Source organism: Microcaecilia unicolor, chromosome 4 (assembly GCF_901765095.1).
Source record: "Microcaecilia unicolor chromosome 4, aMicUni1.1, whole genome shotgun sequence".
In the NCBI taxonomy this organism is placed as follows: domain Eukaryota; kingdom Metazoa; phylum Chordata; class Amphibia; order Gymnophiona; family Siphonopidae; genus Microcaecilia; species Microcaecilia unicolor.
In genome coordinates this window covers 51,890,984-51,909,655 of record NC_044034.1, presented here as the reverse complement: position 1 = coordinate 51,909,655, position 18,672 = coordinate 51,890,984, and the positions used below count along the sequence as shown (strand labels likewise).

Here is an 18,672-nt window from a genome sequence, read left to right as displayed (position 1 = left end):
TCCTGCCTTCGATACGCCTCTGACATGCCCCCTTGAACTTTGGCTGTCCTTGCAATGGAGTGCAGTTGGGGACGTCCTAAATCGGGTTTCGATTGTACCGATTTGGACGTCCCTGGGAGAAGGACATCCATCTTCCGATTTGTGCTGAAAGATGGACAGCGACGGTTGAGGGGAGATATGATTAAGGTCTACAAAATCCTGAGTGGTGTAGAACGAATAGAAGTAAATCGATTTTTTATTCGTTCCAAAAGTACAAAGACTAGGAGGAAATATTTGTTCACTCAACGAATAGTTAAGCTCTGGAACTCTTTGCCGGAGGATGTGGTAACAGCAGTTAGCGTATCTTGGTTTAAAAAAGGTTTGGAGAAATTCCTGTAGGAAAAGTCCATAGTCTGCTATTCAGACAGATGTGGGAAGCAACTGCTTCCCCTGAGATTTGTAGTATGGAGTGTTGCCACGATTTAGGTTTCTGCCAGGTACTTGTGACCTGGCTTAGCCACTGTTTTGAAAACAGGATACTGGGCTAGATGGACCATTGGTCTGAGCCAGTATGGCTACTCTTATGTTCTAACTATCCATATGATTTTGGAGGTACAGCATCCAAAATGGAATACAGTATTCTATGTAAACCTCTTTCTGTCTCAACAGGCCTTACGCTCATGGCACTGCCACTACCCATCAAGTTACTCCCAATTACATAGTAGTATAGTATTGGTTTCATAATGCATGTCATAAATCAATGGGCTTAACTTAACTTGCCAATTTATTTTTACAAATCTGATCTACTCAAAGTAACAAAGGAGGCCATTCTTCTCCTGCCATCCTGGAGTGTGTGTGTGTGTGATGGTTGGATTCGTGTTCAGTTAATGATATTCACAATGATAATTACATTTCTCTTTTCATATTGCATGTATCTATAATCTCATTTTGCATGGCTATGATTGGTTTAATAAAAATGATCTTCACTGTACTTTCTCTTGAAAGGAAATTTGCAAAGCTCGCTTATTACTTATGCCAGAAGCACAAAGAAAATGTTAAAAAATATGTTGGAAGACCAACAAAAATCCTTGGATTATCTTTCAAATCAGGTATTAATATTGACTGATATGCAATATATTCTTCTTACTTTGAGTCAATGAATTAGATATGTTATAATATGAAAGGATTACATACAAGACTCTATCAGAAACCACATCTGATGCTGCTGTATCTCTTAGATTTTAATGCTCTAAAATGCTCTTGTACCTTTGGGTGGTTATTTTAGATCCCCCTTTCAAAATTTATATGGGTAAAAACTGGCTTGGATTTCACATACATTTAGAAAACCCAATTTTAGAAAGCTAAGATTTACACATATAAATTGTGAATATTTTCATATGGTAATGGGGCATGGTTTGGGCATGTTTTGTTGAGGCTAAAAATACACGTGTTCCCCATTTCAGAAGAGAAGTGTACTTCTATGCTCACTGAGATCAATATTGGGATTTACAGCTGCCCCTTGGCATGGCTAGGTTTTAGGAAAGTGTTGATTTTGATAATGCTCGAGGCAGGGCTGTTGAGAGACTGAGCCGGGTCCGGGTCCGGGCCGCCAGCGGGTCTAGGGCTGAATCATCATCGCCGCTGCCACCCCCCAAAAATCATCATCGCTGCTACCGCCGCCGCTCCCCCAAAATCGTCATCGCCACTGCAGCCCCCTCCCTCCCGCCCACCCGAAGTACCTTGGCTGGCCCCGCCAACTGCAGGCAGTGCGGCTCCTTCCTCTGCCCAGCATTACCTGCCCCTGTGGCTGCTTTTCTAAGGTTGCACATGCTCGTTCTCAAAATTGAGCATGCGCGGCCTGAGGGCCCAGCAGCTGCTAGGCAGGCAATGCAAGGGGGGGCCCAGCGCTGGTGTTTTCTCTCTCCTGCTCCTGTCGGGAGGCGATCACCCGGGTTCTGTCAGGAGCAGGAGAGAGAGAGAGAGAGAGAGAGACCCCATGCGCTGGGCCCCCCCTGGAGGCCCGTGCCCGGGGAATTTTGCTCCCCCCGCCTCCCCCCTTTCGGTGGCTATGGCTCAAGGCTCTAGGAGAGATAACTTCCTTAGTTTGTTTTTTTTTTGCCCTTTCAAAATCGATTGTGCAGCATGATTGTAGGCTTGGCATCTAACAGAGAGAATCCGTATGCAGTTTTGTAAACCTGCACATCTACATTTGTTTGTTGGTCCTTACACATCTATGTTCTGAAATACTGACATACATGTATAAATACCGACACTTAGATGTCCCTTATTGATGTTTTAAATGTTCACAGTTGTAAAATAACTTTTCCCCAGTGGCGTTCCTAGGGGGGGCGGTGGGTGCAGTCCGCCCTGGGTGCACACTGCTGGGGGGGTGCCGCGTGCGCCTGTCCTTCGTTCGTTCTATGCTCCCTCTGCCCCGGAACAGGTTACTTCCTCTTCCGGGGCAGAGGGAGCATGGAATGAACGAAGGACAGGCACGTGTGGCACCCCCCAGTGGCGTGCACCCAGAGGGGCTCTTTCGCGGGGGGGGGGGGGGTCGCACTGCATCCAGGGGGGGGGGCGCTGCACCCGGGGGGGCGGGGAGCATCGGCGATCCGCCCCGGGTGTCAGCCCCCCTAGGAACGCCACTGCTTTTCCCACTGCATGCAGCCGGCACATATGCATGCACTCCTGCATGTACTTTAGAAAAACCTCAACGTTGGCAGATCCTTTTCTAAAATACTACTGAAATTTGACACGTCTTGACCTGGTCGTCTTAATTCCAATTTATGCATTCTGTCTAAATTCTGACTTTTAATTTACTAGGTGAGTGAATTAATGAGTCATGTTCTTATTCTAAATGCTGAAGTTATGAAAAAGCAAATGGATCCAATTCCTCATAGACCAATGCAGACTCATGGTAAGTACCTGCCTTATGTCCTCTCTTCATATTTCATAGGATGAGTTTTCCCTGGAAAAAGTATCAGAAAAGATGTATTAAAATATTCATTATACAAAGATTTTTAAGAGGTTTTCACTTTTGATCTCATTCATTTTCTTTTTCTTCCTATTTTCTTACATCCTCCAAAACTAATACAGGAGACACTGCTCTGGCCACTGAATGGCAGCCAGGCTCAACTTCCAAAACAGGGTAGATACTCTGAAAGGTATAGATAACAAGAGGAAAGATCTAGCAAAGCTTAACTTTAGCAGTTAAGATTTAATGCTAAAAAATACAAGGTCATGAATCTGGGCTGCAAAAACTCAAGGGATCAGTACAGTAGGGGGGATAAAGTACTTCTGTGCATGAAAGAAATATGAGACTCGGGGGTGATCTCATGTAGTGATTATAAAGTGGCCAAACAGGTACATAAGAGCATAAGAACATAAGAAGTGTTGCTATAGTGGGACAGACTGAAGGTCCATCAAGCCCAGCATCCTGTTTCAAACAGAGGCCAATCCAGGTCACAAGTACCTGGCAAGATCCCAAAACAGTAAAATAGATTTTATGTTCCTTATCCCAGAAATAGGCAGTGGAGTTTCCCCAAGTCCATCTTAATATTGGCTTTTGGACTTTTCTTTTAGGAAGCTATCCAAACCTTTTTTAAACCCTGCTAAACTAACTGCTTTTACCACATTCTCTGGCAAGAAATTCCAGAGTTTAGTTACACGTTGAGTGAAGAAATATTTTCTCCAATTTGTTTTAAATTTACTACTTAATAGCTTCATTGTGTGCCCCCTAGTCCTAGTACTTTTGGAAAGAGTGAACAACAATTCACGTCCACCCATTCCATTCCACACATTATTTTCAAATGATGTTGCCAGCAGCCTGGTTCCGCCTAGGTCAAGGTGGAGTCCATCATTTCAGAATAGGCTCCCCCTTCCCCAGAATGTTGCCCAGTTCCTAATAAATCTAAAACCCTCCTCCCTGCACCATCGCTTCACCCATGAATTGAGACTCCAGAGCTATACCTGTCTCTTGAGTCCTGCACGTGGAATGGGGAGCATTTCTGAAAATGCCACTCTGGAGGTTCTGGATTTCAGCTTTCTACCTAAGAGCCTAAATTTGTCTTCCAGAACTAACCTCCCATATTTTCCTATGTCATTGATACTCACATGAACCAAGATAGCAGCCTCCTCCTCAGAATTGTCTAAAATCTTATCTGGGTGCCGCATGAGTTCCGCCACCTTTGCACCAGGCAGGCAAGTGACCAAGCAAGCCTTACGTCTACCAGCCACCCAGCTATCTACATTCCAAATGATCGAATCTCCAACTGCAACTGCTATCCTAACCCTTCCCTCCTGGGCAGAAGCCCCTGGAGACACATTCTCAGTGTTAGAGGATGTTGCATCCTCTTGATGGTAAGTCCTGGCTACAGGATCACTTCCTGCCTTTCCACAGTGATGCTGTCCCTTCAGGAGACCTTTCTCCTCCGTGGCAACACAGAGGTTGCCAGACTGGAGGTGAGACTTCTCTACTATGTCCCTATAGGCCTCATCTATAAACCTCTCTATCTGTCTCAGCTCCTCCAGGTCTGCTATTCCAGGTTCCAGAGATCTAAACTGAGGCTTCTTTTTCCTATTTGCTGTGTTTTATATTGGTACTATAGTAACTGTAAAAAAGCCCCCTTAAATGCTAGCCTATGGAACTATAACACAGACTTTATATGTTAAGAAAACCTAGTCCTTAAAAGCCTTTACTAAGTGAGCAGAGTGACTAAAAAATAAGGTCCCCTGAAGTGAACTATTTAATTCTAAGCCTACCTTTCCCCAAGTTCACAAAACAATTTCCCAGCAAATTCTTACCGATGAAGATCTCTCCTTCTCTAGATCTGTTCTCACAGCACCTCTTCTGGTAGAAAAAGTGACAGCTAAAGCCAGAGGACTGCTTGGATCTGTAGGGAGTGGAATGGTTTGCAGGAAAAATGAGGTGATAGTGTCTCTACATAGGTCTCTGGTGAGACCTCATTTGGAGTACTGTACAAAACGTCAAGAGATATAAACATGATGGAGTTGATTCAGAGGGCGGCTATTGGAATGATCTGTGGTCTTCATCATAAAACAAACGAGGATCGACTTAAAGATCTAAGGGACCCTTTTATTAAGCTGCGCAAGCGCGAATATGCATCCAATACATGCCAATTTTGAACTACCGTCTAGCTACCGTACATCCGCTTCACAGCCTGGAAAATCTTCCGGCGCATGGCACTAACCGGGCAGTAATCAGCAATGTACGTGCACTGACGATTACCACCTGGTTAATGCATGAGACCTTACCGCTAAGTCAACGGGTGGCAGTAAGGTCTCAGGCCCAAAATGGACATGCGCCAATTTTCATTTACCACATGTCCATTTTCGCCCCCCCCCCAAAAAAAAGGCCTTTTTCGCAGATGTGCTACAAAATGGACCAGTGTGCATCCAATACATGCATCTACACTAGCGCAGGTCATTTTTTCGGCGCGCCTTAGTAAAAGGACCCCTAAATATGTATACTTTGGAAGAAAATCGGCAGAGGCAAGATATGATAGAGATATTGAAATACCTCCATGGTATAAATGCGCAGAAGGTGAGGCTCTTTTCATTGAAAGATAGCTCTTGAATAGGATGAGGGTGAAAGGTGATAGATTCAGGAGTAATCTAAAGAAATATTTCATTGCAGAAAGAGTTGTGGATACATAGAACAGCCTCCCAGAGGATGTGGTATAGATAAGAATGGTATCTGAATTCATGAAAACGTGTGACAAGCAGAAGATCTCTGAAGGAGAAGAAGGAATGGTAGAACTTAATAGATGGCATGGCTATGCAGACTGGATAGGCTATATGGTCTTTATCTGCCATCATTTTCTATGTTTTTATGTTATTAGCTCATGTTACAGGCAGGGTCAAATTGTAAGTAGAGATTCCAGAATATTCCTCTGTCTAAACATAGAGGGCACATTATGGTGTCCTGCTTATTTATCTCGTTTGCATGTCATATTCAAATAGTTAATAAAAGAAGATAGTTGGCCATGTCAAGCTGTCACATTTTCCAAAAGCAGGAACTAGGTTTGTGAGCCCTTGGGCCACTGCCGAGGAGTGGCAGTGGCAGGCAAAACCACCCCACACAGGGATAAGGCAGAACTCTGACAGGGCCAGCTAGACTTCACCTGCACTTGACCACCATTCCTCAGGAGTTGAGCCCCTGAGTGCAGGTGGCTGGCAGGACTTGCCGGACAGGGCAGGAACTGGAAACCAGCAGGATACACACAGGGTCTAGAATACACAGGGAGACTAGGCAGAATACTAGACTAGGACTCTCAGACAGACAAGAGACAGAACTGAAAGCTGCAAGCAGATACTGAAACAGGGAAAAAAACACTGATAGATAAGAGACAGAACGGAAAGCTGCCAGGCAGCCACTGAACAAGAAACACAGACAACCTAGAACTAGACAAAGACATACAAACAAGAAACAAGACTGGGAAACAAGCAATACAGTACAAGAAGCTACACAAAGACTAAACTAGAATCAGGCAAGAATTACAGACTATAACTGGACTAGGCAGAAGTGCACCAGCACCCCAACATACCAGGGCCTTAGGCAATGCAAAGGCAAAGCAGAGAGTTTCCTAATGGCTAATAAGCCCAGCAGCAGCTGAGATTCATTGTAGCAATCACCAGGCAGCTACGGGGGCTGTGTAGGCACAAACAAGAAAGACAAGTCTGACAGCCTGGAAGATTCGGACTGGACTGCGCTGAAGTCTGGAACGGGAAACAGCACACAGACAATCCAATGCAGCCACCAGGTCTGGCCACCAGAGGGCGAGATGACGAAGAGCCTGAAACCTAGGCACGACCATGACACAAGCCACTGAAATCATGGTCTAAAGTTAATCAGATATTTGTTTGACTTTAGGACAGCTATTTGGTCTTTCTTAGCTGGCTAGCTTTTGTCAGATAGCACTACATAGTATTATCCAGTTAAAAATTAAACTATGCCCCTAGGGTACTTCTTGCTGTTCTTTGAGATAACTGGCTAAAATCAACAAGTTTTCTAGTTGAAATTTAAGTGGTAACAGGGGCAGGAAATTCAAATTGGAAGATTTATCTGGTTAACTTTCTGAAGTTATCCAGGTAAATTCTTTGCATAGTCTTTATCCCTCGTAATTACAATTTATACCTTTGTTTGTTGAAAAATGTTAACATATGATAATTTTTTTTTATAGGATGTGATTGTACTGATATTATAGATACTGTAGGAACCTTTTCAGAAACACCAAGTGGCCGGTATATAATCCAGCCTGAAGGAACTGACTACTCATTTGAGGTACATTACTTTATATCTTTCATATGAAAATTCTGACCCTACTTTTTGCCCTATGTGATCTAGAATATCCCTAATAATATGCTGCATAAGTTTCTGTGTTAAAAGGGCAATTCTATAAGTGTGCACCCATAGTTATGTGCTTCGGGTGTGTAAAAATTCTGGATTTTCATACCAAAGTACAACCAGATGGAACTCTTTCCCCAAACAACTCCGTCAAACTGAAGACTATCTCATATTTTCTAAACTATTGAAAATTCACTTGATAAGATCAGCCTCTAACAATAGATATAACTAACCCTTTAACTAAACTCTATCCATATTCACATTCTATCCTATGTATTACAAACATATTATATGATCAGGATTTCATGTTATACTGTTATTAGTAATTTTGTATATATATATTTTTTGTTCTATGTAATCAGAACTCCTTGTCAGTTCTACTTTTGCTATATTGTGAGCCACATTGAACTTGAATCCTATTTGAGATAATGTGGGATATAAATGTCATAAATAAATAAAAATGTGCGACTACTGGCACTTTTGCGAGTAAGTGTATGCTTACACACATATGTACAAACAGAAAAGTGACTCAACACTGTTCTGTAAGAGTGTGCATAAGTAGTATAGGGGTGAATTCTATAAACTGTGTCTAAAAAATTGGTGCCAACACCCTCCCCCCCGAACTTAAGCACTATTCTATAAGCCATGCCAAACCTTAGGTGGGGTTTATAGAGTGTGTGTGTGTGTGTCATATGTAAATTTAGGTGTGTCCATTTGCGTGGTACAAAATATCTTTGTCTAAAATTTACATGCGGAACCACTTAGTCTATAATTGCGCATGTAACCCAAATCCATGCCCACGATCCCCCCCCCCCGAACCGCCCATGACCCTCCCATTTCTGCACCCCCTTTTTTGGGACACACATAAAATATAGGCATGGATCACGTGCCTAAATTTACACATGTACATCTTAATTGCTTGTTAAGAAAAACAATTATTGGCATTAATTGGCTCATTCAATTAAATTATGCATGCAAATTAGATGCGTACCTAAATTTGCATGCACAAGTTTTGGTGACTTTTATAGAGTTAGGGCAAGATTCTATATATGGTGCCTACAAAATTGGCGCAGAAATCAGTGCCAACTAAGTGTATTCATTAAGTGGCACCTAGATTTTGGCCCGGTACATAGAATATGCTTACTTGATATTTCAGTGCCTAAAACTACGTGTCTCCATTGACACCAAGGAAAACATGGCGTAAATCCCGGCGTGTGGATGTAGGCACACTGGGCCATATTCTAAAGCTACACTCATAAATTTTGGAATGCTCGCGAAACTTCCATTTCCCCGGCTATAACCATGCCCCGTTTTGCCTGCACTCATTAGAAGTTAGGCACACTGTATTACAGAATGTGCTTACTGAGTTGTGTGCATAAATTCTAATTATTGCCAATTAATTCTCATTATTACTTGTTAAGAGCTATTATCAACGCTGATTAGCTTGTCAAGCCAATTAAGTTGTGCGCGTTGTGTGGGCATTGTACAGTTGCAATTAATCACAATTAATATATACAAAGAACTTGCCTTGAGTTTAGCCACCCATCTATTTATCCCAGCTGACTCTTGTCTATATACCTGCGCTCGGCACCTTGGCTACATGGTAAGCTGTATTGTAGAAAAGCATTAGCATCATATCTATGTTATTTGTTCTAATGCCTGCTTATTAGATGTTTTTTTAGCATTATGCTGACATTGTATTATATCTCTGTTACTTGAAATTCAGTGCTCTTAAATGTGTATATTTTTTTTACTGATTCATGGTAGACCTATTATTAGATTTTAATATGCTGTCCTCAAGTCTACCTCATTTATTGTATCATTTATTTATTTAGGTTTTGCTCACACATTCTTCAGTAGTAGCTCAAGTTGAGTTACATTCAGGTACTCTGGATATTTCTCTGTCCCAGGAGGGCTCACAATCTAAATTTGTACCTGAGGCAATGGAGGGTTAAGTGACTTGCCCAAGATCACAAGGTGCAGCAGTGGGATTTGAACTGGCCATCTCTGGATTGCAAGACCAGTGCTCTAACCACTAGGCCTCTCCTCCACTCAGCAACATTCCATGTAGAATCACCAAGAATAGCAACGTTCAGTGTTCCACTGCACTAACCACTAGGCTACTCCTCCACTAGCAACATTCCATGTAGAAGCCTGCCCTTGCAGATCAGCAATGTGGCCCCCTAGGCTTCTGTTTCTGTGAGTCTGACGTCCTGCACATACGTGCAGGGCGTCAGACTCACAGAAACAGAAGCCTGCGCGGCCGCGTTGCTGATCTGCAAGGGCAGGCTTCTACATGGAATGTTGCAAGTGGAATAGCAACATTCCATGTAGAATCTCAAATAATTTATTTGGATTTTGCTCACACCTTTTTCTGTAGTAGCTCAAGGTGAGTTACATTCAGGTACTCTGGATATTTCTCTGTCCCAGGAGGGCTCACAATCTAAGTTTGTACCTGAGGCAATGGAGGGTTAAGTGACTTGCCCAAGATCACAAGGAGCAGCAGCAGCGGGATTTTATATTTGGCCATTTTTACTGTTGTTATGCAGTTAACAAAATTGTAAGTTTTATGCTAAACTGTACCTGCTGTACACCGCGTTGGATGAATCTCTTCATAAAGGCGGTTAATAAATCTCAATAAATAAATAAATAATCTATTTTTGGATGGTTAGGTATTGAATAAACCCACATTAAATAAAAATATGACACAAACACATTTAAGCCACTGGATTACAGTATATGATGTGATTTGGGATATATTTATAGAACATCCAATAATATTTATATTTACCAAATTCTACAGTTTATTACCCCTCTCTATTTCTCCCTCTCCACATCCAGTATTGTCCATCTTTCCCCCCTGCACATCACCACAGTGGAGTATCCATTCAAGGTGCATATGCACCTCCTGTCAGTCCCTTCCTTCTCCCTCCTACTGCATCTTTCCCTTCTCTTCCCAGCCCCGCAAAGTTCTCGCAGTTCCCTCCCTCCCCCCGCTTTCCCCCATGCCTTAAAATCACCTCCAGTCTTTGCCTGGGCAGCACCAGTGACAGCGACACTCATAGGCTGCCTGCAACCTCCACCGGGGTTTTCTCTCTGAACCATCCCACCCCTTCTGACACAACTTCCTATTTTCTGAAGAGTAGCATTGCCTAGGCAAAGACTGGAGATGATTTTAAGGTATGGGGGAGCAGCGACAGGGTGGTTGGGGGGGGGGGGGGGAAGCAGTAGGAGGTAGATGCAGCGTGAAATGCACCGCCTGTTAAAAATTTCTGGCTACACCACTGTACCACCACCATCATCCTGTATCATCTCACTTCTCTGTCTCTTTCTTTCCCCATCCAGTATCATTTCATCTCTTCTCTTCTCGTCACCACCACTATCCAGCATTGCCCCCATCTCTCCCCCAATTTCCACCACCATCATCCTTTATGGCCCTGTCTCTCCCCCCTACCCCAACCATCCAGTGTAGCATCATCTCTACTCCTCTCCCTCTACTACTATCCAGCATGGCCTCATCTCTACCTCTCTTCCCACCACCACCATCAGGCATGAAGCCATTTCTTCCCCAGTCCCACCATCATCCAAGCATGGCCACTTCTATCTCCCTTTCCTCCCTGCCCCTCCTTTTTTACTCATAAGGCTGGACTGCTGCATCTCCTGGTTTGCATGGCTGCAGAACAGCAACAACCACAGAAGGCAGGCAGATGTGGGTAAATTGCCTTGTACAAACTGTCACTGGCTCTGCTGGCCCCAGAAACAGGAAACGTAATGCAACTTCCTGTTTCTGGGACCGGCAGAGCCAGCGGAAGTGCATACAAGGCAATCTCCTTATGTCTGCCTGTCTTCTGCTGTTGCTGATGTCCATTGAGGTGGTGATAAGGGCTTCCACGCTAACCTGGTGGTAACCGGGTATTACTGAGGGGTTATTACCACGCAATCCATTTCCGGGTTTTTCTTTTTTCCCCTGGAAATGGCGAATGCTCGGGGTGGGACTACCCCTGGCGGCCACATTGGGCTGATGGTAGTCCTGGACTAGCGAGCGGTAAACCCGCGTTGGGCTTACTGCCATTCTGTAAAAGAGCCCCTAAATTTGGGAAAATAAGCAGTTTTTAAAAATCTGTATGTGTCGTTGAGCAGGTATAAAAGCCAACATGGAACTTTTTCACCATGCATATGTATCTCCTTTATGAAATGTGGAATACAAATCCCTGTGTAGAACAAGCCCACAAAATGCTGGTTTGGTATGAGTTTCTTTAGATGTGGCTGTACTTGTTTTGGAAATGTCTTGATAAGAATTTTTAATTGTTTTGCTTGGATTGCTCAATCAGTTTCCTATAGTATGTACTGTTTGAGAATTGTCTGTGCCCTTTATGTTGAATGGAAAGCTTTCTTGGTGAATCTGACCCCAGGTATAAAGACTCTGGGAATCTATCAGACTACAAACTTTATAAATATTTCTCTATTTCCATGAACATCTGCAACATGACCATGGATTCTTGAAAAGATTATAGTGTCAACATTGCATCATTATGTACAATGCCTGGGAACAGATTTCTATTATGAAGTAGATGATTTAAAAATTACATTTTAAAAATGGAACTGCCTTAAAAAAATCTGGCAATTTCTTTCTGCTCCTTTGGACTTACAGCTGAACTGCAGCCAGGTCTGGGATTTCAACTACAGCTACTTGGGGGTACTTCACCCTATTTTATATTGCACCATGCGCCAGGGCTCTACCTGGAACTCTGAAGTCTTGGACCCTAAAACCAACCACCAGGTTCTGCTGTTGCATACTGTCCAACATTTAAAACCATTTTACCAGCCAGGAAAGGCACTTAACTGGCTATCCAGCAATATTCAGTAGGAGATAGCTGATTATATCCCACTGAATATTACTGTTTATCGCTTAGCGAATATCAGCTATCCACTAGTATCACTGGCTAGTTTGGCGGCCAAATTAGGCCACCAAAATAGCAGGCCTATCTTTGGCCGGTTTCAACTTAAGCGGCCAGCTCTGAATATTGACTTGGCTGGTTAAGTTGAAACCAGTGAAAAATAAACCGGGTATTCAATTCCAGTCACTGTAAATGGCCCGGCATTGAATATCGGGGCTCAACACTGATCGTGGGAGGCAGCCTGGCTTACTCCTGCATTTGAATATCAGCCCCATAACGTCTGTTGCTCTCCTGCCTGCCAGGGACTGTGAATGCTGCCTCTGTGGTATTCCTAGCTCTGCTTTACCTGAGAGTCGAACCCAGCTTCTCTACATTGCAGTGTGCAGCACTCTTACTGTGCAATTGGGCCAGTCTATTAATCTATTTTTTTTAATGAAAGATTATTTCATAGATGATAGATTTAGCACATGTCAAAATGTTTAATCATTTTACACCTACATGGAAACAGTTGACATCCTTTCAAATTCAGTAATTTAAGTTGTGACAGTTTGCTGATCTATTGGGCACAGCTATCAGTAGGTGATTAATTCCCTACTCGCCACAACAATCGGATTTGTTATATGGGCTAAAAACGTTTCATGTAGTTTTTTTTTTCTTCCATCTGTCTTAACTACGTTGTGTAAACAAAATACATTTATGAGATTCCAGAAGCAAAAAACTGTCATCTTAGAAAGGCATATCCTATATAATAAAACTCACCCTCAACGTTCTGAGGACACTGACATCACTGTCAGTTCCTCCGGGCACTTCCGGTTCGAACGGTTCATGGTGGTAAAGCCACCGAAATCACTGTGTTAGGGCCCCGCCCTCGCGTCAAACATGATGACTTCGAGGGCAGAGCAATGGCGTCAGTGGCTTCACAACCAACGACTCAGCACATTGAAGATGGTGTTGGCGTGCGTTGACGAGGTCCGCAACAATGGCGGTCAGTGCCATCTCAACGCCAAAGGGGTGAGCAGAGAGGGGGGGTCAGGAGGAAAACCTTGCTAGCGCCCGTTTCATTTGCGCCTGAAACGGGCATGTTTTACTAGTGTATATATGTTTTGTCATTACTTTCTGCTCAGATAAGCTTACTGGCTGTCACTATTCCACTTTAGAACTCTCCAGTCAGAAGGGTCACAACACTAGCGGTGGCTGTCTTTCATGTTTCATCATGCTCCACCAGTCCTGAGGGACAGCAGACGTGAACATGAAACTGCTGTGCTACGGACAGATTCCTGAGGGAAAAGTCCATTGAATATTATTAATTTTTTTTTGTTGGGGGGGGGGGGGGGTTGCCGGGTTCTTGAAGCCTGGATTGGCCGCTGTCGGAGACAGGATGCTGGGCTTGATGGACCCTTGGTCTTTTCCCAGTATGGCGGTGCTTATGTGCTTATGGTTTATATCGTTGTGGTTTGATTCTTGGGAGCTAACCGGACTGGAATATCTTGAACTTGTCTGTGTGCATTCTTTTAATTCTACCCAGGTCTGTTCTTTCAATTACTGTAGTGGCTAGGAAGAAGAACCACAAGTTATAGGCTAGCCCGAAAGGCATGCTGTCCTCTTATCCCAGGGGACCAGAGGAATGCATTTTTCAAACAGTGTTCCCAAAGGCAAAAGATGTTCCCATGTAAGCCATTTATCATGACCATGTTGTCTAAATTCTTGTGCTCCCATGGAGTATCTGAAAGCACGTAGTTCAGTGACAGCTAGAAATACTGATGGTCCAGTGCAAGGGGTCAACAGACTCTGGGGAATGAGAAAATATGTTTTAATGGCACTTTTTCGCTGCTTTCCCTAAACTGATTTTCCAATCATATATCCTGTAGATACATTGATATAAATCATTGTATAACTGGGTTTTGACTGGGAAAACTAGATCTAAGTGTGTTCTAGGATAGTGGCACGAGTGTGCCTCACTTTCAGCTAGTTAGGATACCAGTAGCTATTTTGTAATTGCATGTGAGTCATGCACACTGAGAGTGAAAGCATGGGTTCACACATGTTACAGGAAAGCTGATGCTTTCCTCCACTGCCGGCTGAATTGACTAACAGAGACTGGATGGAAACATGTATATTTCGAATGGTTGCCACCTCTATATTTTATAGGGGCTGGCACTATGTGTAGGCACTGGAACTGTGGTAAAGTTAGATGGTAGGTGAGATATAAATTCAAATTAATAAATAATATACATTTTTGACTTTTTAAAAACAATATTTTAAATACTTTGATATTCAGCTTGCCAAGCAACACGTCAGTATTCTCATTAATCGGATAGTATTTGCTAAATTTTGTAATGTGGTTGGAAATTTTATTGTTAGTACAACATTTTTATTTATTTAATTTGTACCCTGCACGTTCCCACTCATGGCAGGCTCAATGAGGCTTACATGGGGCAATGGAGGGTTAAGTGATTTGGCCAGAGTCAAAAGGAGCTGCCTGTACCTGCAGTGGGAATTGAACCCAGTTCCCCAGGACCAAAGTCCACCACTCTAACCACTAGGCCACTTTATTTCTCTTTTTGTCGGTAATGCTTAGCACAAGGCTTTTTAAACCTGTTCTGCAAAACCCATATTTTTTAGGATATCTACAATAAATATGAATAGGATGCAATACGTTTGTAAGCATAAAGAAATCTAGCACATGCAAATTACTTTCATGAATATTCATCATGGAAATCCTGAAACTCTGATTCCCAGGACCAGTTTGGGAAACCCTGTTTTTAGCACAAAGCAGGAGCAAAAACAGGCTTTATGATGGGGAATTTTTGTAGGTCAAAGGTTCATATTGCTGTTTGTAGAAAATTGAATTTGTTATAAGTAATGCAGTCTGTCAGGCAAATCCTATGGTGGCTCCTTATGGCACTGGACAAGCTGTTTAACACTCCATTGTGTTGGGTTGGCTGGGGGTGGCGTTTGTCAACTTCAACCTGCTTAGGGCTTGCCATGGGAACTGGCACACTTGTGGTGGCTGCCATAATTTTTTTTATGAATGTGCACAGGGGACAGCGGGGTCCTTTTACTAAGGTGTGCTGAAATATGGCTTGCGGCAGTGTAGACGCGTATTTTGGGCACGCACAGAATCATTTTTTAGCTCACCTGTAAAAAATGCCTTTTTAAAATTTTTGCCGAAAATGGACGTGCAGAAAATTGAAAATTGTCGCGCGTCCATTTTGGATCTGAGACCTTACCCACTAGTCATTGACCTAGCGGTAAAGTGTCATGCGGTAAGCAGGTGGTAATGACCTACACGCGTCAAATGCCACTTGACGTGCGTAGCTGATGTGCACCAGAAAATAAAAAATGTTTTTTCAGACACGCTTAGTGGACACGTGCCAAAAATGAAATTATCGCAATGGCCATATGGTAGCCGGGTGATAACTTGGAATTGGCACGTGTAGGTGCTTACGCGACTTAGTAAAAGGGCGATAGCTTTGTTCCATCTTCTCCAAGACTAATTCAATTATGTATTAGGCATTCCTACAACTCTTGGGTCAAATATTGCACAAAACATAAAAGATACATACATTAATAAGGAATGTATCCGATTTTTGCAGATGTAATATTAGACCATGATTTATTGCCCTATGGATATGACTGGTTATCAAAAAGACGTTATTTGTGTTATAAGGACGAGGTAAAATATATGTGCTGGACTTGGTTGCTGGACAGGTCATTGTGAAAATAAATGACTGACATGTGTAGTGTTAGCATCAACAGGGACATTGTTACAATTTGAAGTGGAGGGGCCCGGGGTCCCCCATCCTCCACCCTGAACAAAGGAAGGAGTCAGTGGGGACTCAGTGATCCCCACTGCAGGTGCAGGAAGAGGCAGGAGGTGGTGGTGGTTCTGGGAATCCCTTGTCCAGAACTGGAAAAGAGACAAGTGATAGAAAAGACCAGGAACCTCTTGTACAGTTTCACATAGGTTACAGCTGATACTTAAACACTTGGTATTGCTATGGTATGGAACATAAAATATATTCTAACATCAGGAGGATAATTTTCAAATGCAGAAATATATTTTTACAAAATGGAGTGCCCTATACACAGTGCTTGTAAAGTTGTGCTGTCTCACCTAGACTACTGCAGCGGAATCTATGCAGGTTACCACGAATATCTTTTGAAAACGTTCCAGACCGCTCAAAACACAGCGGCGAGATTAATCCTGGGAAAACCTCGTTTTGAACATGCTCAGCCACTGCGTTTCATTCTCCACTGGTTGCCTGTGAAGGAGCGTATCTCTTTTAAAATCTGCTCATTAACTCATAAAATCATTTACGGGCAAGCTCCGGAATATATGCTTGGTCTTATTGACCTCCCTCGCAGAAACGCAGTAGCTACCTTGCGTTCGTATCTCAACCTGCACTTCCCAAATTGTAAAGGCGTCAGATACAAATCGATCTTCTCCTCATCTTTCCATTACTCTAGTGCTAAGAATTGGAATGTTTTGCCGAAATACTTAAAAATGCAAATGGATCACCAACTGTTCAAGAAGCTGCTGAAAACTTACCTATTTGGATTAACCTACTCCCCCCATAGCCTTACCGAATAATGATTCCACTTGCTTATTCCCTGGTTTTGATATGCCTTTCCATGCTTACTGTCTCTTAACATAACTCTTACTGTATTGTATTGTTATTTTAATTATTCCTATGTAAGCCACATTGTGCCTGCATGTGTGGGAAAATGTGGGGTAGAAATGTACTATAAATATATATAAATATAAAAGTTTACCCAGACTGTGCAGAGGTGTTTCTTTAGATGTGGGTTGGAGAGGAGTTTACAATTACCTGTGCACCTTCTAAATATATGCATAGTAAGAGCAATTCTGTAACTAGGCACCCATAATTATGTACTTGTTGCTCGTGTGAAGACTGAGAAAATTAGCACTTATACACGTAAGGGCCCTAAATGTTGTTCTATAAGGATGGATGTGCATAAGGGCCATGGCATGTAAATGCAAGGGGTGTACACATGGGCGGAGCATGGGCAGGACATGGGGAGTGTTCCAGTTACACAGGGCTAGATTCTATATACGATGCGGAAAAAAAAACCCAGCACTGAATAAAAGCGCTATTCTATAAACTGCGTTTACACCTAGGGGTCATGCATAAATGTAGGCACTGCCATTTGCACCAGCAAAAACATGGTGCAAATGGCCATGCCTAAATTTACACGCAGAGCCCCCTCATTCTATAATTACATGTGTAACTCAAAACCATGCCCATGACCCCTACTTCTGTGCCCCCTTTTTGGGCCACATGTACATTGTAGGATTGCAAGTTCTGATTACATCTAATTAGTGCCAATAATTGCTTGTTAAAAAGCCAATTATTGGCACTAACTGGCTTGCTACCTAATTAAATTGTCCGTGTAAATTTGGCACACACCCAAATTTGCATGCACAGTTTTTATAGAATTCAGGGGAGGGGAATTCTATAAATGGCACTCAAAATGGGCACCAAAAATTTAAAAAACTATAAAGGGCATATACTATTCATAGAATAGTGTACAACACTGATTCTCGCAACAAACTCTGGACACCAGACTTACACTTGGTATAAACGCTGGCACCCAAGTTAGGTGTTCTTACCCAGTATTCTATAAGTACGAGCGATGATGTTCAAACAGCAATTTTTTTTCTGTCCTAACTTTATCCAGATAATTATCCAGTTAAAGGTCAGAACATTACCATTAACCAGATAATTGCTGGCTTTGACCAATTGCCGGGGTGGTCAGTAATGATTTTTAGCAGCACAGTATTGCTGAAAATCTCTGGATATTCCCGGCCAGCAGCACTTTCATGGATAATTGCTGCTGCCCTCCAGGTAAGTGTGAATATGAACCCGTGCATTTTTAGTGATGCCTTGTTATAAGCTGCTATGAAATCTCTGTAAATACAAAAAAAAAATTTTCTACTGGTTTTTACAAAACAATACATTATGTAATGTGTCTGCTTAGGTATTCTGTGACATGGATTATAGAGGAGGTGGATGGACTGTGATTCAGAAAAGGATCGATGGCCTAATTGATTTCCAGCAAATGTGGTCTGATTATACAGATGGATTTGGTGACCTCTTGGGTACTGATGTTTATGTTTTCATAATATGGCTAGATCTATTTTATATCTTCTAAGTAGCATACAAAATTCTAAATTGCATTAAAGATTTTGCTCTTCACTAATACTCATTTCCTATGGGTAATTTTCTATGACCTATTTCCTTTGGGTTCCAGCTAAGTTGAAATCAAGACTGGGATCTAGTACCATCAACATTCTTTCATAATTACACAAGATGTTCCCCACCTATATGTACCCTCCCTCCCCAAATAAACACATTCCTGAGCCAGGGTTCTTTCTGAAACCCTGAAATTATGGCCCCTAAATCT

At 42.6% G+C, this 18,672-nt stretch overlaps 1 protein-coding gene across 4 annotated transcripts in view; it reads left to right on the top strand.

The window, feature by feature from the left end:
* Positions 1 to 18,672, top strand: part of ANGPTL5 (angiopoietin like 5) — a 43,686-nt gene that overhangs the window by 20,118 nt on the left and 4,896 nt on the right. For 3 of the 4 annotated variants that reach the window (XM_030199358.1, XM_030199357.1, XM_030199356.1), the window contains exons 3-6: positions 985 to 1,088; positions 2,803 to 2,896; positions 7,182 to 7,282; positions 18,247 to 18,367. In XM_030199358.1, coding sequence (XP_030055218.1) covers positions 985 to 1,088; positions 2,803 to 2,896; positions 7,182 to 7,282; positions 18,247 to 18,367 — 420 coding nt within the window. The remainder of the gene's footprint in view (positions 1 to 984; positions 1,089 to 2,802; positions 2,897 to 7,181; positions 7,283 to 18,246; positions 18,368 to 18,672) is intronic. The other variant, XM_030199359.1, reaches the window with a different exon arrangement.